The sequence below is a fragment of the Lynx rufus genome, unplaced genomic scaffold (genome assembly GCF_022079265.1).
Source record: "Lynx rufus isolate CCGP_SWC_20201006 ecotype Redwood Valley unplaced genomic scaffold, mLynRuf1.p SCAF_2, whole genome shotgun sequence".
Classification (NCBI taxonomy): domain Eukaryota; kingdom Metazoa; phylum Chordata; class Mammalia; order Carnivora; family Felidae; genus Lynx; species Lynx rufus.
In genome coordinates this window covers 72,976,268-73,001,915 of record NW_025814834.1, presented here as the reverse complement: position 1 = coordinate 73,001,915, position 25,648 = coordinate 72,976,268, and the positions used below count along the sequence as shown (strand labels likewise).

The 25,648-nt window shown below is 34.2% G+C and overlaps 1 protein-coding gene across 17 annotated transcripts in view; it reads right to left on the bottom strand.

Moving 5' to 3' along the window:
• The window catches only part of BAZ2B (bromodomain adjacent to zinc finger domain 2B), a 328,851-nt gene that overhangs the window by 42,550 nt on the left and 260,653 nt on the right, over window positions 1-25,648 (bottom strand). For 9 of the 17 annotated variants that reach the window (XM_047083192.1, XM_047083187.1, XM_047083186.1 and 6 more), the window contains 8 exons: window positions 24,391-24,435; window positions 24,115-24,147; window positions 22,820-22,885; window positions 12,366-12,506; window positions 9,731-9,985; window positions 8,777-8,991; window positions 7,767-7,841; window positions 6,719-6,962 (listed from right to left, as the gene is read on the bottom strand). In XM_047083192.1, the coding sequence (XP_046939148.1) occupies window positions 6,719-6,962; window positions 7,767-7,841; window positions 8,777-8,991; window positions 9,731-9,985; window positions 12,366-12,506; window positions 22,820-22,885; window positions 24,115-24,147; window positions 24,391-24,435 (1,074 nt within the window). The remainder of the gene's footprint in view (window positions 1-6,718; window positions 6,963-7,766; window positions 7,842-8,776; window positions 8,992-9,730; window positions 9,986-12,365; window positions 12,507-22,819; window positions 22,886-24,114; window positions 24,148-24,390; window positions 24,436-25,648) is intronic. The other 8 variants (XM_047083194.1, XM_047083197.1, XM_047083198.1 and 5 more) reach the window with 2 other exon arrangements.

The window sequence follows — 25,648 nt, the reverse complement described above, 5'->3', positions numbered from 1 at the left end:
CAAATAAAACATTAACACTAAAAAATGAAAACCACCAAATAGTAGGGAGCTATAAGGCTCTCAAGACAGGTAGAGATTAAGAGTCATGGAGTTCAGGGGAGGGAGAGATTTATTCTAGTGGGAATCTATACTAAGAATCTATACTTAGAATCTATACTAAGAAGTTGTGTTTTTTTTAATATGAAATTTATTGTCAAATTGGTTTCCATACAACATTCAGTGCTCATCCCAATAGGTGCCCTCCTCAATGCCCATCACCCACCCTCCCCTCCCTCCCAACCCCCATCACCCCTCAGTTTATTCTCAGTTTTTAAGAGTTTCTTATGCTTTGGCTCTCTCCCTCTCTAACTTTTTTGTTTGTTTGTTTCCTTCCCCTCCCCCATGGTCTTCTGTTAAGTTTCTCACGGTCCACATAAGAGTGAAAACATATGGTATCTGTCTTTCTCTGTATGACTTATTTCACTTAGCATAACACTCTCCAGTTCCATCCACGTTGCTACAAAAGGAATACAGGAGTGCTGATGCATAGGGGCACTTGTACCCCAATGTTTACAGCAGCACTTTCAACAATAGCCAGATTATGGAAAGAGCCTAAATGTTCATCAACTGATGAATGGATAAAGAAATTGTGGTTTATATACACAATGGAATACTACTTGGCAATGAGAAAGAATGAAGAAGTTGTGTTTTAATCAGCTACTGAAGAATACTTAGGAATTGACTGATCAGAGAAAAAAGGGCAGGGCATTCCAGAAAAAGTCTGGCATATCATGACCTCAAAGGTCCATCAAGAGATAAGGTGGGAGATGAGGAAAGGATGAGTTTAGGGCTAACCTGTCAGAGTTGTAAATGCTTGTCAATGGACAATGATATCCCTCAAGGGCCATTAAATATCAGAACTATGTTTTATAAAGATTAATCTGATAACAGTTACGAGATGGCCTAGAGCAGGGAAAGGACTAGAACTGTTAAATCTCATTAGTAGATTCCTGCAATGATTCAAGAGGGAAGGAGAATGTGGGCCTTGCTAGGGTCAAGGAAATAGAAAAGGAGAAAAGCAAATGGATATAAGAGACATTACATAATTAACACTGCTAAGTCCTGACAAGTCATGGATAGGAGGCAGAGAAGGGTGAGGGAGATGAAGGAAGGAGTAAACTATGATGTTCAGGCTTTACATCTGGGGACTGCAAAAACCTTAGTACCATTAATCAAGTCATTTTTAGAGCAAAGAAGGCATGTTACATTTTGAACACATTGAGCTTTTAGAAGAAAAATAATCTCTACTATAATTTCATAAATGGGAAGTATATATGTGACTATGAATTTCTTTCATTCTAGAAAATAAATATAGGAAACCTTGCCCCAAATTATATGTTTGAGAGGAAAAGCATGAAATAATAGAAGGTATATGTGCTTCTTTGAATCTCAGCTGCACTACTTCATGTAGGCCAAGTACTTAACTCTTCAAAGACTATTCTGTAATCTGTAAATTGATGATAACATTATCTGTGATATGGGATTTTTGTGAGAACTAAACAAGAAACAGATCTGAAACAACTGGCATAGTTCCTGGCATCTAATAAATAAATACAGTTACTTTCCTTCTTTCTGAAAATTGTACTTTAATGAGAAGATGCAGATACATCTTAGGACAAAAAAAAAACCACTTTGATATTCACTTTCTGTAAGCATTTTTACAAAGGTACACCGTCACCAACCACTCATGAACAGATATTTCTAGACCAGTATGGTTATCTCCCCAATACAAGGAAGTGAAAGGAAAATCACGTTAGTTTTACCATTACCCATCATTTATCCACCCCTTATCCAAATCAAGTGAACCAAATTATAGAAGCATTTAGGCATATTAATTGTGCTAATAGTAACAGGATTTCTATTTGGGATTAAAAGAAACCTAAAATCCTTAAATCTTGACTCTCAGAGACATATTTACATATCTATATAATTCTAAATCAATCTTTTGACCAGAGGATAAATGTTTGATAATGTGCTTATGTAAAAATACAATTCAATCAATAGGTATTTGAAATAAGACATCGAAGTAGCTGTCAGCCAAATTAACTAACTGCTGTTTCTAAGACTCTTCCTATGATGAAAAGGGAGTAAACTGTCTACTGAAGTTTTACTTAAAGGAGCTTTTGGCTAATAGTCCTTATAATTTTAAGAGACATGAAGGAACCTGAAAGACCAGAGAGAAAGGCAATGACAAAATTAAGAACACAGAATCTATCCCTGCCATGGTTCTCCATGGTTTTTTATCCAAAGAGAGGGCCATTATTTGTCCCTATATATTGAAGGTTAATTGTCCACATAACCTTACATCCTAAAATGTGAGGTTAAAGTTCACAAAGGTTTCAACACAAATCTAAGTATTAGGGATATTCCATGTGTTGAAGGAATCAAAAGTGAGAAAAGGGAATCATAGCTGAGACAAAAGGCAGGATTTTCTATGACTTAGTCAAGGGCAGGATTTTCTAACTGAAAGAGGTCATGTGGGCCTCTGCAATTAATCCTCTAAGGAGTATAACTACTGACATGAACTATACTTTAAATAAGAGGCCACATACGTTTTTGGAGGAATAATGTGCCTATCAGTCAGATTCACTTAAATAGTTAAACTTTTATTAAATAGGAAATTGATAAGTGGCTGCCAGTTCTTCAATATAAAGAATAGCTTTCAAATCATTTAAAGGAAATGCTAATTTGGCTTCTTAGGTCCTAAAATATTTATTATTTTTAAAAGCTTTTAAACTGTTTTCTCACATGAATAACAAGATACACATTTTCCAGGGTTTTGATCAATGAAAACTTACTATCTAATTAACTCTATAATTCAACACTCATAAAAAAATAAAGTACTACTTTAAATAATACATCTGGTCTAAAAAACATTAATGATGATTTTTAAATAATTAATAATGATTTTTAAATCCCCCTTTAAAGAAAAAAGAAATGGATAGTTTGTTAATTTTCCATGTGAGAAAAGAAAGCTAGACAAAACAAATAATTTCTGTAAATAAACTCTAATTTAGTGGGATAACTACCCAGTAGAATACACTGAAATCCCACTAGAGAATTTTAAAATTTATGAGAGTTAACATTGTAAAGCAATTTATACCATTAAGTGCTGAAGAGTGATACTAATTCTATGAAAAGGTGATTAATATTGGTCAGAAAGGTTTAATTCCTGCTATGGAGACAGCTCCACCTGGCAAATGAAGCAGATTGGTTATAAATGGTATCTTTTGTTTGAGTAATTACAATTCTGATATCCAAATTATATACCCTTCACATTATTTGTCACAGCATGAAACATACGATCAAGTGGTTTCAAAACTACAACATTATGAAATAATTGATTTATGCAAGGAATCTCAATGCAGTCTCTTTTCCGGATTGGTACTCAAAGAAGTAAAGCTTATTCTAGTGATTTTTGTCATTTTGGCTTAAATATAAGATGGAGAAGAATTTATGAAAACATTTTGCATGTATGCTGTTTTTACTTAAGGGAACTGTATAGCACATCATCTTGTTAATTCCTCCACATTATCCAGATGCAGTCAAAATTTTGATTCAGTAATTTATCATTGGTCTTGATTAGACATTATTTTCACACATTCCATTAATAAATTCATCCCTCTAAGTCTTTTTTCTTTAATTCTCCAGCAGTACTTAGTTGATGCAGGAAAGGAAAATAGTTCTTTCTAGACTTTCTTAGCTAAATACTCCTGACATTGAGGGCAGAAGGAATGGTTGATGGTAAATTCTTTTTTGAGTGCCATTCTACAGCCTTATCAATATTTCTAGCATTCCTTACTGGTAAAAGGTAAACCTCAACCTGTATCTTCCTCTTATACATGTCCATTTCTGTGGCTTATGGTAGTTTCCCTTAAATACACACACACACACACACACACACACACACACACACACACCCCTCTATGGCCTTGCCTTCTTTTCTGTAGGCAACTCTTCAAAGCTAGCCCAACCACCTTGACTGAATCCCCTCCAAAATCTTTAGGGACCTTACACCATTAAATATTTTCTTCTCTTTATTCTTCAACCCCCCATCCCATTTTATTGACTCCTTCCCTTCAACCAAAAATTATCTCACGTCTTTCACATCTGAAAAATCCTTGGTCTTAGGAACTACCCTTTCTGCTAAGTCACAATGCTTAAAGCAGTCATATTCACTTTCTCACTTTCTAATTTTTCTCAGTCACAGCCTGGCTTCTGCTCCCATTCCTCTAATGAAACTGTGCTGGCTTTGGTTACCAATGGCACCTATGTTACCAAATCCAGAGAACACTCTCAGTCCTAACAGCACTAGATTCCTGCTGCCTTAACACTGTTTATCACTCCCTCCTTTTTGAAATGCTTAATTTTCTGGGCTTTTATTACTACATGACTAGAAAAGAGTTAACATTATGGGTCTGCCTGCTATCCTTTGAAAGGATGCTCACAAGTTTGGCCCTTGGTGTCTGGGAACTTGGATTTTGAAGGGTTTCCTTCATTCTGATAAGACTGGCTCACTAAACTGATATAACAATGTGGGTCATACTTTTCTTCTGTGAGTCTGGAATTTTGGCACATGCTATGCAGGGGGTGCCCATGTGACAGGCCTCGGTAAAAACACTGGGCATCAAGTCTCTAATGGGCTGCCCTAGTATATAACATATTTCTCATATGTCCCAACTTATTGCTGGAAGAATTAAGCCCATTCTGTGTCACTCCCCTAGGAAAAGACTTTTAGAAACTTGAGCCTGGTTTTCTCTGGATTTTGGCCCATATGGCCTTTTTTCGTTGCTGGTTGTGCTTTGTTCCTTTTGTTGTCAGAATTCATAGGCATAGCATGACTAGATTCTGAGTTCTGTGAGCTCTCCTACTGAATCACAGATTCTGGAGGTGGGCTTGGGGATCCTTGACCCCCTATAGAAGTCTTCTACCTCACTGACTATTCCTTCTTCAGCAAAAAGCCTTGTGAGATCCTTAAATATTGACGTTCCCTGGGGTTCCAACCTCAGTCCACTACTCTTTTCACTAAATCAATCCTCCTGTGAAAACTTATCTACCTTATGACTTTAAATTATTGTTTAAATGCTAATAACTCCCAGATCTATATTTTAAAGACTAACTTCTTCAGGCTTCAGGTTTTTTAAGTTGATGTATTTGACAGAAAGAGAGAGAGAGAGAGAGAGAGAGAGAGAGAGAGGAGGAAGAGGCAGAGAGAGGAGACGGAGAGAGAGAGAATCCCAAGCAGGCTTCTCATGACATGGGACTCAAACCCACAAACTGTGAGATCATGACCTGAGCTGAAATGAAGAGTCCGATGCTCAACTGACTGAGCCATTCAGGTACCCCTGGGCTTCAGATTCTTAAATCCAACTGACTTCTCAAGTTCTGCATAGGCACCTCCAATTCAACATATCTAAAATAAGCCTACCATCATTTCCTATCTTCAACTATCTGTACTTCCTCCCTCCTCCTCTATCATCTATTTACTCTGCTTCTCCTGATTTCTCTCAGTTAATGGCAACAATATCATGCAGTCTCCCAAGCCAGATAGTTGGGAATCAATCCTTCCCCTCTGTCAATCTACACAGCCCATCTTCAAATACTACTCATTCTTCCCATTGAGTATTTATTGAGTCCTTTCCTCCTTCTTCATCCCAACTACCATTGGTCTAGTTTCAGACCCCCTCACAATTCATCTAAACTATGGCAATATCTCCTGACTGATCTTCCCACCTCTGATCTTGCCCTACCCAAATCTATATCTATATTCCACTATATATAGTCACTTAAAACTCAAGTCTGACTATGCAACTGCTTCACTTATAACCTTTCAATGGTTCCTATCACCAAAAAAAGTATAAAAGCCTAGTTCACAGCTATTGGATAGGAGCCTGTCTAGTACCATTGAAGCACTTGTAATTCCCTTAAAGCAAAAAAGCATGTTGTGGTTTCAGGCTTCTGTGCCTCATGCTGTTCTCTCTGCCTGGCACATTTCTACAGATTCTTCCCCAGGCAACATGGAGCCCACTTTGTAGCCTCAGCTAATGAGTCCACAAAGCCTTTGTGAGAATTTAGTCCTCCAAAGGTTAAATGCCCTTCCTTTGTACTGTATAGTACATTGTAAATACTGCTATCAAATCAGTGAACACTTAACACATTACATTTGGTTACTGCAAATCTTCCTCAATGAGAACATAAAATGAGAGGGGATTTTCAGTGTCTTAATCATCTTTGGTCAAAAGTGGCCAGAGCTAGGCACATAATAAACTGGTATTTAAGAAATATATCAATCTCACTAAGCCTGACAACACTTTTAAGGCATGAAGAATTTTACAAATGTAAGATATGATGCTAATAGATAAAAGAGAATACCTGAAATTAAGAATCTGCCTAGTTCTCTGGAGAATGCTCAAATCATTATATAAAAAGAAAAACCTCACTTCTTTTATTCAGTATAAGTGCCTTCTATGTGTAGGCACTGTATTCAATAGCGACCTGATTATCACAAAAAACTGTGTGAGGTGAATATTGTAACATACAGTTTTCAGAGGAAGAAATTGAGGCCGGTAATTGTCAAAATGGAGTTTGAACACAAATCCATTGGACTCCAAATTCTGTGTTATTGTCCCAATATGTTGTGCAATATTAGTTGAGTTTAAAATCAACCTAATGTGATTACCTCATCTTCACAGATATCAGTCTTCTTTCCTTTTTTGTCTTCTTTATCTTCTTCATCCTCATCATCTTCATCAGCTTGTTCATCACTATCATCGTCATCATCATCATCAAAATCACTGTCTCCTCCCTTCCTTCTTCGTTTGCGTCCTGGTGTGGGGGTGCCCAATGGATGCTGTTCTTCTCCAAGATCAATGCCACCTGACGTGTCTCTTTTGCCTGTTTTCTTAGCATGAATGATTCTGAGCCTTTAAATATGAAAAAAAATGATGATATGGAAGAAAAGCCTTCTCTCTGTATTTTTTAAAAAACATGAGTTTTAAATAAAAATACCATAAGGTATTTTTGCCAGTAAGGAATAAATCAATGACAGTGAAAATTGGAATTAAGGAAATTTAACAAATATGTTTCCTGAAATTATAGAATATATTAACTTTCAAGAATTATTCAGGATATCCCTTTGGAATTAGAACACATTTAAAAAAATAAAACTTAGAAGGCTGAAAAGATTAACTCTAGCAATGGCCAAGTGATAATTCCTGATCTCATACTATCAGACTGAATAAATTTCAATTCAAATTACTGCAAAGAAACTACCCTTTTAACATAGAAGTTGCATAATTTCCTGGCAGGAGGCTAATTAGGTTTTAATGCTGAATACATTTGGATATGTTAGACGCTCTGTAAAAGCAAACTTTAATTAGAAAGCAATTTTTAAAAAGAAGTAGTTCCAAACAGATTCTATTTATGACAAAAGCAACCGGATGGCAACAACAATCTTAGAAAATGTGATTGTTTGACTTCTTTGAAATAAAGATAAATGGACTGTCTTCTAAGTTTGAAGAATATGAGCTTAATGAATCTCATTATATCTCTTGTCCATTGTAAATTCTGACCCTGAGTTTCATTAATTTCACATCTCATCTTAATTAAGCTGTAACTTTTCTAATTCTTAGATGAAGTTAAAATTCTATCTTTGCAATTTCTATGTTTTACAGGGGAATTTGTACAAATGAAAACCAGTAAACTAATTTTAATAAAACAGGACTTACTTGCGAAGTTTACCTTCTACTACCCATTTATCTCTCCTCAGGTTTGACATATAATCAATGTTCTTGTCAATTTCACTGTCAATGCAAAGATTCATTAGAAGACATAAATTAATCAATTATGTGACACTTTGATAATTGGATTTGGTAATAAGCAAATTGATAGTTTTTCAGTTAGTAAAAATAATGATTGCCTATGAATAGCAAAAATAATTGAAAATTATATTAATATATTATCATAGCTTAGAGACATAGAGAAAACTTAAGATGTCCAATAATGGTAGAAATGCATGGCTCCAAAATATTTTGATTGATCCTTTTCATACAAAGGTAAAAGACTAAAACTAACATATTTAAATCTGTAAATAACAAATAGCAAGAACAAGATGAACATGGATTCATTCACCAAATCTTGAAATACTAGAGTGGAGAACTTACTTTGACTGTTGAATGAGGTTAAGTACTTTAAAAAAAAGCACAAATAAATTGATAAACTAAAATTATTAATATTGAATTAGCACATAATAAAATAAAAAGTAGCCAGGTAATTCTAGGAATGCCTTACTAAGGAAAATCAGGTAGTCATCTATGATTGAAAGATGTCAAAAAAAGAAAAATTCTGGATTCTTTCATTGGTGCTGGATTCTGGCACCACAGCAAAAATAAAAAAGCAAAACAAAACATTTTTACATTTCCATATATAATTAACAAAATTATTATATAAACAAAAGACTATATTTATAGTCTTTTAAATATAGTTTAAAATAAATATAGTTTATTATATAAACAAAGACTATATTCAGTATGATCCCAATTTTTTAATAGACTTCAAAGAAATACATTAAGATATTATTAGCAGTAATTATCTCTGAATGGTAAGATTAACTGTAATTGTTTTCTTTGTGTTACTCTGTAATTTCAAACTTTCTGTAAGAAAATTTGTATTACTTTGTGATTAGACAAACTCAAAACAGAAAAGAATCACCAACAGAAAAGTCTGGGTATATGCTTACCTCACAACACTCTTACTGCATGCCAGTTCATTGATCAGGAAAGCCAAGACTGAGGCTTTCTGTGCTGGAGTATGAGCCTGAAAAGCTTTGGTTTTCAGGCTTTCCGTAAGCTCAGTTTGTCCACAATGGGCTTCCATAAAAATCTGCAAGATCTCGGAAACATTGTCTCGGTTCACACCAACATTCAGCAAATGTTCTCCAAGAGCTGTTTTGGCCTATAAAAGTTTGGCATTTTTATCAGTATTGATCGTAGCCATTCGTAACATAAAAACAGTAAGATTTTAAAATATCGATATCACATGATATAGATATTACTGACAAGGACTTTATTCACATTCGATCAGTAGCTCTGTGGGGAGTAGGTTCCAGAGCACTAGTACTGTGGTGTCACGGGTTCTATTGCCTGCTATACTGAATGGATAGGGAAATGGAGGAGTAATTAACAGGCACATCTGGGAGCTTCTCACTGTACAACGTATCAAATGTGTATCTTAGTTGAAATTAAGATAAATTTTAATGTATTGGGTATCCACTGAGCACTACAGAGTTTTCATGTGCTGGTCTGTAGATGCTTTGATTAGCCTGAGTTATTCACAGTGATTCAGAGAGAATACAGTATAGTTTTGGAAAGCACGCATAAGTTCTAATTGCTTTATGAATTATGAATCCTGTTTTGTTTAATATCACATGGGTATTTCCTTAAGTCAACTTGGTTTTTGCTGTCAGCTAGAGAAAAAGAGGAATTTGGGAATGATCTATATTTCTTAGGTTCTGTGAATCAGATTTTTCTAGGTTTGTACCAATTTAACCTGAAGCAAATCTACATTTAACTCGGTGAGACATGTGGAAAAAAACTGGATCAGTCTATACAACCTTCTGCTAATATGCTAACACCAGCTAACAATTCACGGATAGTACAAATTTTAAAAAAATTTATATTTTGTTTTTTTTTACCTTGTATCCTGTAATTAGACCTGGATCACATACAGCAGCTGAGAGGAGCCTCACAAGCAAGTCTTGTACTTCACCCATGCTGTCCCCTATATTTAGCAATCCCTCTTGAAGAACACTCAGGTTTGGAACATCAATATTCACATCAAAGCCCAAAACTTTACCAAAGTTTCGTAAGAACTGCACCACCATGAGACAGTCTGAAAATGTACTTCCAGAGAGAACAAGTCCTGGAATACGAGGCAAATCTGGCAAAGGCTGAAAATAAAATAAAATAAAATAAATAATAAATAATTTAAAAGCCATGGTTTTATATCTTCTGAGGTAAAACAGGTTGCTATCTTTCTTTTTCCTGTATTATACTAGTGATTTTCCCTCTGGATTTTAAATCCCCTGGGGGCATTTCTACAACCCCATGGTATTAAGTATAGATAGGTTCTTGATTGCAAGTAACCAACAATAAATTTTGGTTGAACTCAACATGAACTTAGATTTCTGCAAAAGAGAACACTAACTTTAATTAACTTACATATTTATAAAACATAGTTTATATAGCTGGAGCAAAAATTAGATAACATAAGGAACAATTTGGGGGTGCCTGGGTGGCTCAGTCGGTTAAGCAACTTACTCTTGATCATGGCTTAGGTCATGATCTCATGATTCATGGGTTTGAGCCCCGCATCAGGCTCTGTGCTGAAAGCATTGAGCCTACCTGGGATTCTCTCTCTCTCTCTGCCCCCCCTCCCCCCACTTGCTCTCTTTCTCTCTCAGAACAAATAAAAATAAACTTAAAAAAAAATAAACATTTAATTCAGAGACTTTTTTCTTGAACCTTATCATACACACACATTTCCATATGATTCTAAAAATGTATATGACAAAGCTAACAAAAGTAAGGCTTAAAATGAACATATATTTGATACAGTGCATATGGATTTAAATAAAAAGAAAGATGCAGAAAGATAAAGCTCATTTGATGTTAAAAAATATTTACTCACTATGAAGCTTATTAAATCTGTTAACTACTGTATATTCCCATTCTGGGCTTAGGAAATTTTCAATAGCCAACTGAGTAAACCTAGTATGTATACTTTCACTTTTATTTACAAGCATTTATGCTAAGTAAATAAATAGAATATTAATACAATTAAATCCTCACTAGAGTGTTAAAAGTTTGCTTTAAGCACTTTATTTTGTTTTTAGTTTTTTTTTTTAATATTTATTTATCTTTGAGAGAGAGACACAGTGCTAGTGGAGGACAGGCAGAGAGAGAGGGAGGCACAGAATCCAAAGCAGGCTCCAGGCTCTGAGCTGTCAGCACAGGGGCCAAACTCGAACCGTGAGATCATGACCTGAGCCAAAGTCAGTCACTTAACTGACTGAGGCACCCAGGCGCCCCACTTTAAGCACTTGAGAAGAGAGCCTGCACAAATCAAGAGACAATCATTATTTGTATATCAGATGACTATGGCATATAAGTAAATATAGATGCTATTGATCAAGTATAATAGTATTAAGATAATATTGTAGAGATGATATGCAGTATCGATATAATTCTCTAGAAATACCATCTTCTTAGCTATAGTCAAACAAAATGGATCTCTATTCATAAACATGTGAAATCATGCCCGATACCAAGATTATTTTGCTCTTTCCACATGTTTACTTATATATGTTTACTTTATTATATATATATATGAATATATTTTAGCCACATTACATGTCTGTGAAGCATGATAGAGGAGAAAACACATATGAGGTATTTTGGCTGGATATACTTCCTGGCTTTCAGTGTAATAAACAGTATGAACTCTGGAATTGAACAAACTAGAGACTGAATCCAAGTTGCCATTTATTAGCAAGTTTGATCTTGGGCAAGTTCCTTAACCTCTTTGTGTCTCAGTTTTCCCATCTGTAAATGGCCATAATAAATACCAGTTCCACAGGACTATGGTGAGGATTAAATGAGAGAATTTATAAAGCACTTAGCACACTGCCTGGCATGTAGCAAACATACTCAAAAGTTAGCTATAATTACTAAAGCATTGAAGGAGATTATAGATTATAAACCTTAGTTTATGTAAATATCTATAGGGGCGTGGTGAGGAGTTAGAGATTTCTGTACCTAAATGCCTGGAAAGAATCAAATGACACATAGAAATCCTATCTACTTCTATAATTCATCTTTACGGATTTCTTCAGTATTTCTACTTAAATTTAAAAAGGTTTAGGGGAGCCTGGGTGACTCGGTGGGTTAAGTGTCCAATTCTTGGTTTGGGATCAGGTCATGATCTCATGGTTTGTGAGTTCAAGCCCACCTCAGGGATTCTCTCTCTCCCTTTCTCTGCCCCTCCCTGGTGCATGCTCTCTCTCTCTCTCTCAAAATACATAAACCTACAAAAATAGAAATAAAAAGATTTACAGTGTTCCATTTACGTACTAAGAAGTACCATTATTAGCATAGGAGCTCTAGAGAGGTTTATTGGTGGCCATCCAGGAAACACAGATTGACCTAGACATGGAAATGTACGGCTCTGGTTAAAAACAAAAGGCTTTCATAATGGCAACTCTGGCAAAGGAATCAGGTGAGATACAGAAAAATTAAATTTATTAATGAAATGGTTACATAATAAATTACCTTTTGGTCTGCTAAGCACATGTCTTCATTAGGCTTCTTTAGTTCCTTTGCCATTTCTAATTCTAATCTTCGTTGCTCCAGTTTACGCTCTTTATTTAATCTTTTCTCATCACGTTTTTCTTGCTTCAGCCGTTCTTTTTCCTTAAAAATAAAACCATGTCCAAAAGTCTCTTTAATCACTGGATGTGTCTGAAAAATCTCCAGTTAACATTTAAAAAGTTAACAAAGTGTTATTATTTCCACAAACAGAATTCCCCTAAGAGATTTAGGAATAGACTTTGAACTACATAGAAACAATGACTTATTTTGCTTTTTAGTGTTTTCACCCTTTGAATTTCAAATAGTCTTATGACTATATGTGTGTGTGTGTGTGTGTGTGTGTTTATATTATCGATACTAGTTTAACTCAGATTATTCCATTATTCAGAATTTATTCAATCCTTCCCCAGGTTACAATAAGAGAATGAAATACTTATTAATAAGAGCAGATATATAAAATGCACATGGCTAAATAAAAAAATATGGTTAGTTAGTATTAATACAAGTTTTTGTGTAGCTCTAGGAAGCAAGGGAGGATTTACAGCATGAAAGCAGAAGCAACATGCTTGAATTGCAAAAGCAGTTCTTTCAAAGTGCATTAGCTAGTCTTAAGATAGCACCTGTAACAAAATCAAAATATTATTTGCCACTATAAACAACACTTAAGGGAATGTAAAATGGATTCTGAAGGCAATGCCAAAAGCATTCAAAAAATATTTTCAGTAATGACAATAATATGGAAATAACTGTCCTGTCTCCCTGTTGTAGGAGATGACACTCTGCTGGAAGAAGAAGTCACGATATTTTCTTTAATAGTATTAGTGTCATTATTTTATTGCCATGCCTCAAATACAATTCTTATTTAGAGGAGAAATAACAGTAGAATCATCAGGTGGTTCTAACCTACTACCTCACACATTTGACACATTAATGATGGGTTTACTTTTGTAAAGCAGGTCCTGTCTCTTTCTTGATTAAAAATCTTTCAATTTTGTTTTTAATTTTTAACAAAATAAAGTCCAACTCTTTACTTTTGAATTAAAACTCTTCTTTTTCAATCTTATCTCCCATTTTTGTAGTTCATGTGGATTTAGTCCAACTATTTGCTATTCCTGATGAACATCTTGTTTCCTTACCTTCTTATATTGGTGCGCTCCAATCAGGAAGGTCATTACTCCCACCTAGTGGATCTGAATCCTAGTTAAACACTACCACCTCTTCTCTATTATCAATTTATCTTAATTCTCATAGCCCAACCTATAATTTTAACATTGCACTTATTGCTTCTTATTCTATAGTAGCATTTTTGCCCATATTCTAGCCATCTCTGTTTCCATTATCATGGCTAAGACAGCACATTGAGTGCTATGCCACAAGGAATAGGGGTAGGTGGGGGACAGAGAGGACTGGAGAGGATATATTCCAGGCAGAGTAGAGAAAGCACAGTGTGTCTGAGAAATTGCTAGTAGTTTCCAGGGTGGAGTGTAGGTTGCAGGTTGAACAGGTGCTGAGTATCATGATACAGAGCCAGAGGCTGGGTCATGAGAGCCTTTTTATATGATATGCTCACGTCACTGCTCATTTTTATACTGCCTCTAAATTTCTGGGTTACTGGTTCAAGCAGGCATTTGGAAGGAAAATGTTAAGGAAGCTACTCTGTGAGATTATTGACACCAAAAAAAGTGCTACAACTAATCTTATTGATTATAACTAAAAGTTTCTGAGGGTCTAATGACATAAAATATACACAATTAACATGCAACATTCCCACAATGCAGTATAGATTTTTCAAATCAAATTATCATTGGTAGAACAATTTTTTCCCAGAGTTGGATTTTCAATTTATAAACGCATGAAATGTTGCTCTAAGAATTTTTCCAGGGAAGGGAAAACTTTTTGGTCACTCAACAGAATAATGAATTATAATCACCAACAGAAAAAACAAATGTCTCATAGATTTCAAAGTGGCTGGTGTAAAATTTTCTACTATATAGGACTAACCCAGAATTCTAATCATTAAGAATCTTAATGATGTTCATAACAGTAATTACAAAACTAAAAATTGAGACTAAAATTCACTAAAAACTGTTGAAAATGGTCACCATTTCTTTTCAAAAAGAGAGAAAGGGCATGTGTGACACTAATGCTCTCTTTGTTGTGCCAACTTCACATTGGTGGCAATCTGGGGGTATGTAACACTTCAATGATACATCAACAATGAGTTAAAGCACATTTCCTGTCATGAGGTAAATATGCCTGACATTCTTGAATACCAGTTTTAGCTAGTGATAGGCAGTATTTTTTCCAGTTAAAAGCATGGCTATAATATGGAATAGAGAGTAAAATGACATCAATTTTTAAGATAAAACAGAGCTTTCCAAGAAATCTTAGAAGTTTGTAGGACCTTTATTACTTAAAGACAGGTATCCATTCTTATCTTGAAATATTAGGGATACTTCTCAGGAAAGATGAAGTTTCTAAATGCAATGAATTTGGTGAATTTACTCACTAATTTATTTAATGAACCTTAATGAACTGTATAAGACTAATATAAATCCTGTGGTTCAGATACAAGATAACTTTCAAAGAACTAGAGCTTCTGGGTCCCCTCAACAATCAACTAATATTTAAAATGGTTTATAAACACAGTCACGATCTAGTCCCACACAAGTTTTGGTCTCCTATGTCATGATTCCCAGTTCATTTCCCATGCTCTGGTTACATTGTGTGATACACCTGTGTTGAGAAGATAATGTAACCAGATTGAGGCATTGTTTGGAGGAGGAGGAGGGGGAGGATGATGATGATGAAGAAAAAGGACAAGGAGGAGGACAGGGAGGAGGGGGAGAAGTAAAGAGAAGAGGAGGAGAAGGAGAAGAAGGAGAAAAGCAACAAAGCCAAGGTAGGTGCATACATATGGTGAAAACTAACTCCCTCTTTGCACCTTCCTCCTCTCTGCCCCACAGGTCATTTTGAGTTACAACACTGTACCTTTGTATACGCCATCTCCTCTGCCTGTAATATAGAACTTCTCTTCCTTAACACAGAAATAAAGCCTGGTTTTTATTCTCCTCATAACTACTTCAGGCATTTTAATATTTCTCTTTTGGGGGGCTCCCATATAACTTAGCATTTATTGCACTGTGTGACAATTACTTGTCTAAAGTTGATCTTTTCCGCTTTAGTGTAAGCTTCTAGAGGTCAGAGGAACAAACTTATTCACCTATTTCTTTATGGACCTATTCAGTTCCCAGGAGTACAATCTGCCAGACACTTCAATGAAGTTTTTAATGATTTTATCTTTCTCCCGATCAAGCCTGTATGAGTTCAACTTTCCTCTCCCACTGGTCTCAATATTGTTCTTATTTCCATCTACAATAGTTGTCATATGTCTTTAACAGAAATATTCAGTGTGCCTTAGCAAATAAAAATTATTTAAACATTGATTAATTTGCTGAATGATTAATTCCACAAATGCCATATAAATAATGATGTTAACATTTGTACTAGTCATTAAACATATTCGATAGTCAATTTTTTCCTCTACTTTTTATATTTCATTCTGTGGACAAACATAATTGATGTCTTCTATTTTCAATTATACACAAAAGCAGATTTTAATACAAATTAATAATATTGTACTTATATTTGCAAATTTCAAAATATCTAAGACATATTTCCCACATCTACTCCAAAATTATTAATTTCTTAATCATTTTAATTACATACATTATGATTGGATGTGCTTGCAAATACACCTTCCCCATATCAAAATTAAATAGATTTCTTATTATCTGATACTTTTTTCCAGAAACTAAAGTTTAAAGGGGGTGTGCTATTTTAGGCCAAATTTAAAGATGTTTAAACTTGTGTAGTATTCTCTCTTCTAGAACTGATATACTGTTTGAAAGAGAAATATTTACCAATTTTTCACCTAAGCCTTTTCATGATATAATATTATGTTTTGTTGCTATGTCAAATACTAGGATTTCACAATGGAACTTTCTGATTTTGCAAGGACATTTCACAACAAACCATTTGACCTAGCAGAGAAGACTTAATACACCTATCACAATATGAAAGGAATGGTAAAACGTATTTTACATTAACATTGGTTAGACTTTAGGGAAATAACTGAGATTGCCTACAAATGACTAAAAAATATAGCTCCTGACTATATTTTAGATTGACTGTCAATGACGATAAACATTAGTATGGTTTCTCTTAATTTTTTTTGGCCTTCATCCTCCTACCCCCTCTAGTTTTCTAGATGTAGAAATTCTTTTTTTTTTTTTAATGTCTATTTATTTTTGAGAGAGAGACAGAGTGTGAGCAGGGGAGGGCCAGAGAGAGAGGGAGACACAGAATCTGAAGCAGGCTCCAGGCACAGAACTCGATGAGGGGCTTGAACTCACAAGCTGTGAGATCTTGACCTGAGCCGAAGTCAGATGCTTAACTGACTAGCCAGGTGCCCCTAGACGTAGACATTCTTGAAGTAAATGAATTCTTGGAATATAAATAATGTATAATAAAATATTAATTTGTTCATCTTATAGTAATGGAATTTTCTGTATCAAAATATTACTGATATCTTAGTTAAGAAGTCCTTTAAATTTCATTTCAAAGTTGAAACACCTTTTCATAGCAAACGCATTAAATTTTGATTATCCTAAATAGCCCAAAATACATAGGGTGAAAATTTCAAAATCAGTTTTTTACTCACATAAAAAGATTACTTTATGGACTCTCAAGGCATAAATGACAGTATTTACAGGAATCTGTAGCACAACAATAAATGTATGAAATAAATTTATTCTATTTTAGTATTATAGAAGTTTAAAAACCAAACAATGGATGTGGTAGAATGACCTGCTATTGTAAACTTTTACAACTTATCAGATTGCAAAATAGGACATTTTTAAGAGACCATGTTGCAAAGATGCCTATGTTTTTTGCATTTTACGATGCTACTGGGTCTTTTAGGTGTTTGTTCTGGGCATAATTGGGAGAATACATTTCTTTTGACAGCAACTTGCACTTAAGTTTCAAAGATATAAATATAATTTAAGAGACACAGGTTTACCTCAGGGTGCAGGAAGAATACAAGTATAAATAAGATTAATAATATAAGCCATTTATAGAAGACAGGTATAAAGATTAAAAAGAATATTGTTTTATGGTAACATGGAATGTGAGTAGAACAATCAGGGTAATTTTTTTTTAAAGGGGACTATTTTTATATTTAAAATATTATGAAAATTATGTTTAAGCAAATGAAAAACTTATGAATCATATGACTGAAGAGACTCTTACATTTTATACTTTAATAATAATTTTACTTTATATGTGTAATATAATGATATTTAAAAAGAATAAAACCTTCCAGTTATTGTATTTTCTCAAAATCCACCACAGTATTACATAAAAGTCTGTACTTACTTTAGATTATGTATCTACTGTATAGAATAGTTTCTGTTATACAAATGTCTCCTAAGTTAAAGTCAAAATTGTTAATAATTCTTGAGTCAGATAATCAGATTTTAATATATCTAAATTAAGTTGATAATAATTTCTCAAAAATTAAATTTGTTATATGACATTTAGTATTTTATTGTGCAGTTAACATAAAATCATTTCACATTTGTTTTTAGACTAATTAACTTTAAAATTAAAGTGCATTATAAGTACATTGTATAAGTACAATATACACTTACACCATATATTTACAATGTCTTCAACTGAAAAATGGGTTTGCTTAAACAAACCCACCTGCATATACAATTCTACTTTTTATTTTCATTTTTCACTAACTCATGATTAATATAAATATAGGATTATAAAATAGTCTCATGACTTGAATCATGGGTGGGAAGGGGGTAGGGAGGGGTTATACATTGTTTTCTGCTTTTAAATTGTTTATTAGGTAACTTCTGAAACCTGAACTATTCTCTTCTATTTTATGGTTTTGTTTCTTAAAGTGCTGACACAGTCATTCTGTGATAGCTGTATGTTTAACAACCTTTTGTAGTTTATTGATCCTTGGAGGGAGACATACAAAAGACACTAATAATTACTATGGTTGATTATTCAGTTAATATGAGTAAAATATTTATAAATTTGTGACTGGTATAATTTGAAGTTTTAATAAATGAAACAGGAGATTTTGAGCTACTTTGTCACATTGCTTAAATCAACCTCTTTCTGGTGCTTAGTAATAATGAAAGCAGATGGGTCTCGTATGATACTTGAATTATACTAAGAAATAAACCTTTTTCATTCATGAGACTAATCTTTCTTACATTTTCTTATAAAAATATTTATAAACTATGATGATATGCTCATGACCCTTTAAAATTAATGAGAGTAATAACAAGTAAGATAATTTACAGAAGTCTGAATATTCTTACTAATTGCAGATGTATATTAAGGAAAATCTATAGAAATTGGGATTACTTTAGTAAAAATTTATTGAGTTAATACTAAATCTAAAAGTAAGATCATTGTAGTGTACACAGAGAAACATAAAAGTGATGTTTGCGTTACCTTCTTACTTTGATGGATATAGGGAATTTCTTGGAATAATTTCAGATGTTATAGATTTTTAACTGACAAGGTGAAAGTAATTCATTTTTTTAACCTCAAGTCTTTAAACATTAATCATAGCATTTGCAATTTTGTTTATCCTCTATATTTTTATTTCTTCACAATAATTAAATGTTAAATGTAATAATTAAATGTTAGAATCAAGGGTTACATATTGGCCAGTTCAGAATTTTTTTTTAATATTTCCTTAAATTTTATTTATTTATTTATATATTTATTTACTTACTTATTTATATTTTTATTTTAGAGAGACAGATTACAAGCAGGGGAGAGGGGCAGAGAGAGAGAGAGAGAGACACAGTCTTAAGCAGGCTCCTTGCTCGCACAAAGCCCAAGGCAGGCTCGATCCCATGACCCTGGGATTGTGACCTGAGCTAAAATCAAGAGTTGGACGCTCACCTGATAGAGCCATCAAGATGCCCTCAGTTGAGAATTTTTAGTTGGCCCTGCCTAGGTATCATATGACTTTAACTTTGTAAAAAGTTTGTTCTTTTATTTTTTTTTAATTTTTTTTTTCAACGTTTATTTATTTTTGCGACAGAGAGAGACAGAGCATGAACGAGGGAGGGGCAGAGAGAGAGGGAGACACAGAATCGGAAACAGGCTCCAGGCTCTGAGCCATCAGCCCAGAGCCCGACGCGGGGCTCGAACTCACGGACCGCGAGATCGTGACCTGGCTGAAGTCGGACGCTTAACCGACTGCGCCACCCAGGCGCCCCAAAAGTTTGTTCTTTTAATAGTTAAAAATGGAAAAAAATATATAGGTAATAGGAGACAGAATATGAAGCCAAGATATGACCATTATTGGCATTAAAGTTACATCTTTTGCATGTTAAGTAATAATAAGGAAATAGACAAGTGCCTATAGGAATATTTTGTTAATATTCACTGAGGTGGCAAGTTCTTATAAAGATTTGACGAAGATTTGGATTGCCAGTAAAAACATATGCCTAGTTAATGCTTAACTGTTAACACTGTAAAGTTTTATCTCTCTGATATGCTAAAAAAACATCATTAATATTTATTTTGTTTTTCCTGCAGTATCTAATCTAATGATGTCCACAAAATAATAGTTTAAGAAATTAAAAAAAATATTTAGTTGATCACAGATCTATAGGTACCATTCAGTAGAGGAACAAATCAGAATAACTGGTAAAATTATCTAGTTATCAGAGGCTAACAACATTTTTAAAAAAATTTTTCTAATGTTTATTTATTTTTGAGAGAGAGAGAGACAGAGACAGAGCATGAGAGGTGGAGGGGCAGAGAGAGGAGACACAGAATCTGAAGCAGGCTCCAGGCTCTGAGCTGTCAGCACAGAGCCTGATGTGGGGCTCAAACTGAGAGTGCAAGATCATGACCTGAGCCAAAGTCAGAGGCTTAACTGAGTGAGCCACCCACGTGCCCCAGGATAACAACATTTTAGAAGCTCAGTTTTACCTATGGGATTCTCTCATATATTCCAATAAAGGACTATTTGTGATATATGTTATTCTATTGCTATTTTAAATAATGGTTCTTTGGATGTTTAGCTTTAAGAAGGAAAATCACCTAGAGTAAAATAAAAGATTTTACTGTTATTACATAAAGAGAATTATATTGACAGAAAACATAATAATGTCTTCATTCTTTAATGATTTTTTTATCGTCAATTTGTTTTCTTTAACTGCTACTTTCATTTTTATTTCATTCATTCATTCATTCAACTATAATTTTCTAAGCTCCAAACATATACAAAGATATACAGTGGCAGACAAGACAGACAAGATTCCTGTCCTCACAGATCTTACCCTCCTGGGAGGAAACAGACCATAAACAAGTGCAAAATAAGTAAGATGATGGAACGGAGGTCCAGAAATGGGGTATAAAAAAGGCAACATTAGGTGTTCTAGGAAGGCCTCTTTGACATGTTAACATTTGATCTATAACTAAACAGCAAATGAGGAGGGCCTGGGTGGCTCAGTCAGTTGAGCGTCCGACTTCGGCTCAGGTCATGAGAACTTAGGCTCAGGTCATGATCTCACAGTTCGTGGGTTCGAGCCCCACATCAGGCTCTTTGCCGACCGCTTGCTCAGAGCCTGGAGCCTGCTTCAGATTCTGTGCCTCCTTCTCTCTCTGCCCCTCCCCCACTCATGCTTTGTCTCACTCTGTTTCTCAAAAATAAATAAATGTAAATTAAAAATAAATAAATAAATAAACAGCAAGTAAGAACCACTCGAATATTTGGTGCAAGAACAGCAATGGTAAAAACCCTTTGTCTAAAATAATAAAAAACAAAACTGATTGAAATACAGTACTTAAGAGACAAACTGTCTGAGGTAAAGTTGGAATGAGAGGTCAGAACATGTGGGACTGCTTTGTCATGGTGAGGAATTTGGACTTTATTACAATGGCAATGAGAAGCCACTGGAGAGTGTTAAGATGTAACCTGGTTTCCTTTCTGAAAAGATCACTCTGGCTGCTCTGTAGAGAATACATTAGAGAGTACTGAGGAAACCAAGAATGAAAACAAGGGAAGGCAGGTTTCTTGCATTATTGTGCTTTATATTAGTACTTTATATTTATAAAGTAATATATATTATTCTTGGTATATTACTCTTAGCATGTTGCCTCTCTATATTAGAAATCTATAATGATAGTTTAAGCCAGAGCTGAGGACAAAATACTGAAATACAGGCCTCTCAACTTCTAGATCAAACAGTGTCATTTTCATTAATTGTCATTTATTAAATGCTTATCTCACTCGATAATCTTATAATCCTAGGAGGTAGGTGTCATTATCTCAATTTTAAAGAACAGCCTCAAGAGGTAAAGCAAGTTGGTTCAGAGTTGGCATGGGAAATCTGAGTCTCTCATACTCCAAAGCCCTGGATATAGTGGCCATACCTCTATTTAACTACTTTAATATACAATGCATTCCTTTGTAATATATATTTTAACCTTTAACTGATTTCTATTATGTTCTAAATAAGCTCATCTTGACTTATTTCAATACTTTTCTTATTCTGAATTGTCTGTTAAAAGTCTATTTTAAGGAAAGTACTTGGGGGCACCTGGCTGGTTCAGAGGAGCATGTGACTCTTGATCCTGGGGTCATGAGTTTGAGCCCCACCATGGTTGTAGAGATTACTTAAATAAATAAAACTTTAAAAAAATAAGGAAAGTGGGGCGCCTGGGTGGCCCAGTTGGTTAAGCGTCCGACTTTGGCTCAGGTCACGATCTCGCGGTATGTGAGTTCGAGCCCCGCGTCGGGCTCTGTGCTGACTGCTCAGAGCCTGGAGCCTGTTTCAGATTCTGTGTCTCCCTCTCTCTCTGACCCTCCCCTGTTCATGCTCTGTCTCTCTCTGTCTCAAAAATAAATAAACGTTAAAAAAAATTTAAAAAAATAAAAAAATAAGGAAAGTACTTAGGTCCAATTTTACACATAGAAGAGTAAAGAATAATTCTGAAAGCAGAAGTCCACAGTTGATCTGACTAGGGTTTGCGTTAGGACTTGTTTAGGCATGCTGTAATATTAATTTTGTGAAACTCTAGTTACAGTATTAAATAACTACTTTTATCCAAACGAATGCCGGTCACTACATTAAAAAAAGATAATTAAAATCTCAGCCGAGGAAATGAACACATACATCGGAATCCTGCCTACGTTCTTTCATGTTCTAACAGTTATTATTTAACATTTGGTTTGCTTATGAAAGCCATTAAATCGCGACAAACCTATGTCCTGAAAAACTCACATTTAGAAAGACCATTACTTTAGGAAAAAATAGGTTTTTTTCTTAGATAATATTTTTCTAGAAACATGAACTTACTTCTGCTTTTTTACGAGCTTCCATAGCTTTCATAAGCATCATATGTTGTCGTCTTCTCTCCCGTTCCTATTAGGCCAGATAAAATTAGGAAAATAACTCTAGTTAATGGTTTGATTTTGAAATGGAGAAACAAAACAAAACAAAACTCAGTATAGCATGTTTAGCATTTATAGACAAGTCACAGTAAATACTAAATATAAGACAAGAATGGCCAGTCTGTGCATGTTTTAGTTCAGGTTTAGAAAGCAAATACAAGAACAATCAAAAGCAAAAAGGTAAAGCAATGAACATGGAGACAGTGTAAACAGAAGCATACAAGATTTACTTATGGTCAGTTGTGATGCTCCTTCAAAAGCTGGCAGAACAAAAAGCATAATGGTTGGCTGGAACAGGTCAGTTACCTTACATCTGCTATTAGAAAAGCCACAAATATGTACTAGAGGCCAATTAAACTAAAGGTTGTATTGTTCTTAAATTTTTAGATCAGGCAGAAATTTATAATCACTTTCGCTTCATGGTTTTAGAATTATTTTTATTTCAAGTATGCTATCATTTTGTAAATTCAATAAGCCACCGACAAATTAGAAAGAGTTTTTTAAAGCTTTTATACCAATTTAGTTAAACTAGTCGTGGTTCATATACAAGCACCAATGAAATGGGGTATTCCTGGTTACTGATGTCTGCCACCTGATGCGCTAGGTAAGACCATAAAAGCTGCACCATGGGCTAATAAATGGAATCTAAAAGGCACAGTATGAAAACAAGGTAAGCACTAGTTTTGTTTGATAATCTCATTTTATTTTAAAATAAAAAATCAGATAGTTATATATCTAATCATTTCTTTTTGTTTAAAAGTATTTGGTCCCCCCAAAGGGATGTTTCTAAAATTATTTCTAAAATTTGTCTATCAAACCGGAATATATTTCATATTCTCTCATCAACCTAACTCAAAATTCCCATTGTACTCAATGGCAGTTTTGCATCTAGAATTGATGGGAGAATATGGGTCATTATCACATCTAATTGTATAGTGATCCAACTTTCATTGTGACATCAGTAATGTAAATTTTTAGACAGCAGCCTTATATAAGGCTTGCACAAATCAATTAAAAATCCTGGAGATGTATCATACTTCTTTATAGACAGACAAGCAGATGTATGCAATGCACTGTGCTGTAAAGCCATGCAGCAGTATGTAATATGACAGCAGCCAGTGCTACACTTTATGCATTGCTATGACAACCATATCACAACCAAATCACAATGCGGTGTTAGATGTACAAAAATAAACATACCCATACCATATCTAGTCTATGCCTCTCCAACTCCTGGTAGAAAGAGTTGGCACAACATTATGAAACAGAAATCACAGAGTCATGAAACCAATTTTTAACCCCCCAAAAGACACCAATACCAAAGCAAGGCAATAAACTGTAAGATGAAGGAAAAACTTAAGCAGGAATTAAATTGGAAATTTTTAAGAAAATATTTTGAAGATTGTCCCCAAATCAGATTTAAGAAAAATCATAAAATGTACATTTTGACAATTGCATAACTGTATGTATACAGACCTGATGCTTCAGAAGAACGGCTTGTTGTCTTCTCATTTCTTTTTCCTTAAAAATAAGAAACTTTTAATATGCAATTTTTAGGGAAGATTTAGAACACAGTACAAATATTAAAAGTTTCTCTTCTGAGGTTCTATAGTCCTCCCTTAGGTCAAACCATATGAAATTGCAAATATTTAATCGTTTTTTACTTATATGGTGGCAATTTCATATGGTTCTACATAATACAGAAAGATTATATGACAGTAGCAAGGATATTATTCAATAGCCATTTAAACTTAAAATACAATAACCTAATAGCACATTTCAATAGCACATTCACTGAACTGATTAGCTAGATGGTCAGATCATATAAGATACAACTGGCACGTGGACTTTTAAAATTACTTTAATACATTATGTAGTGCAACTTTCAAATCCAGCTGATTAGAACTCTGTCCATTCGGAACATAAATTCCCAAATAAACTCTATAATTAAAAGCATCTATATCATTTCTATACACTATCTATGAATGAAAGTAACAAGAGACTAAGAGATCAGTTTCAGATTTTCATGCTCAGCTATAATGCAGGGTACTACCCCAAGGGGGTCAGGCTTAATGCAAACAATTCTATGAATATCATCAATTTAAATATTCTTATAAAGGTAAAAATCCACATGATATTAATATCTTTTTTCTAAAGAAAAAAGTAACAGAGTCCATGTAGAAAATAGTTCCCTGGCTTTATAAGATATAATTGTGTCTGCTCCTGGAACCAGTAGGGCCTCATTTCACTCCGCAGTCCTTTCAGTAATCAATTATGAGAAAAAGTGGAAGGTGAGGGGTGGAATGTGTATGTTTGTATGTGTGTCTTGGGGAGGGTTGGGGGGGGGCGGCGTTCAACTCTCTAATGCTTCACAACAGAAAATCAAAACCAAAACAATATAGTAATTAATAATGGCTAATTTTATTATTGGTAAGTAACAGTTGCTAAAATTAGATTTTTATTTCTGTAGGCTTCTCACTTTTTAATAGTTAAAATAGTTGCTGGATATTAACCAAGATAAACTTGTAATCTAAGTAGAGAATCAGATTTGGAACACAATTTAAAACATAAACATCAACAACACAAAATAGCTTTGGGAAGATCATTCTGATTCAGCAAAACTATATACAGGTATTATGTAATAGTTTGCATTTCTGATTTGATGTTTGCTACTTAAGTAAGAGCTCAAAGCATCACATAAAACCTGTATAAGGAAATAAAAAAACATATACAT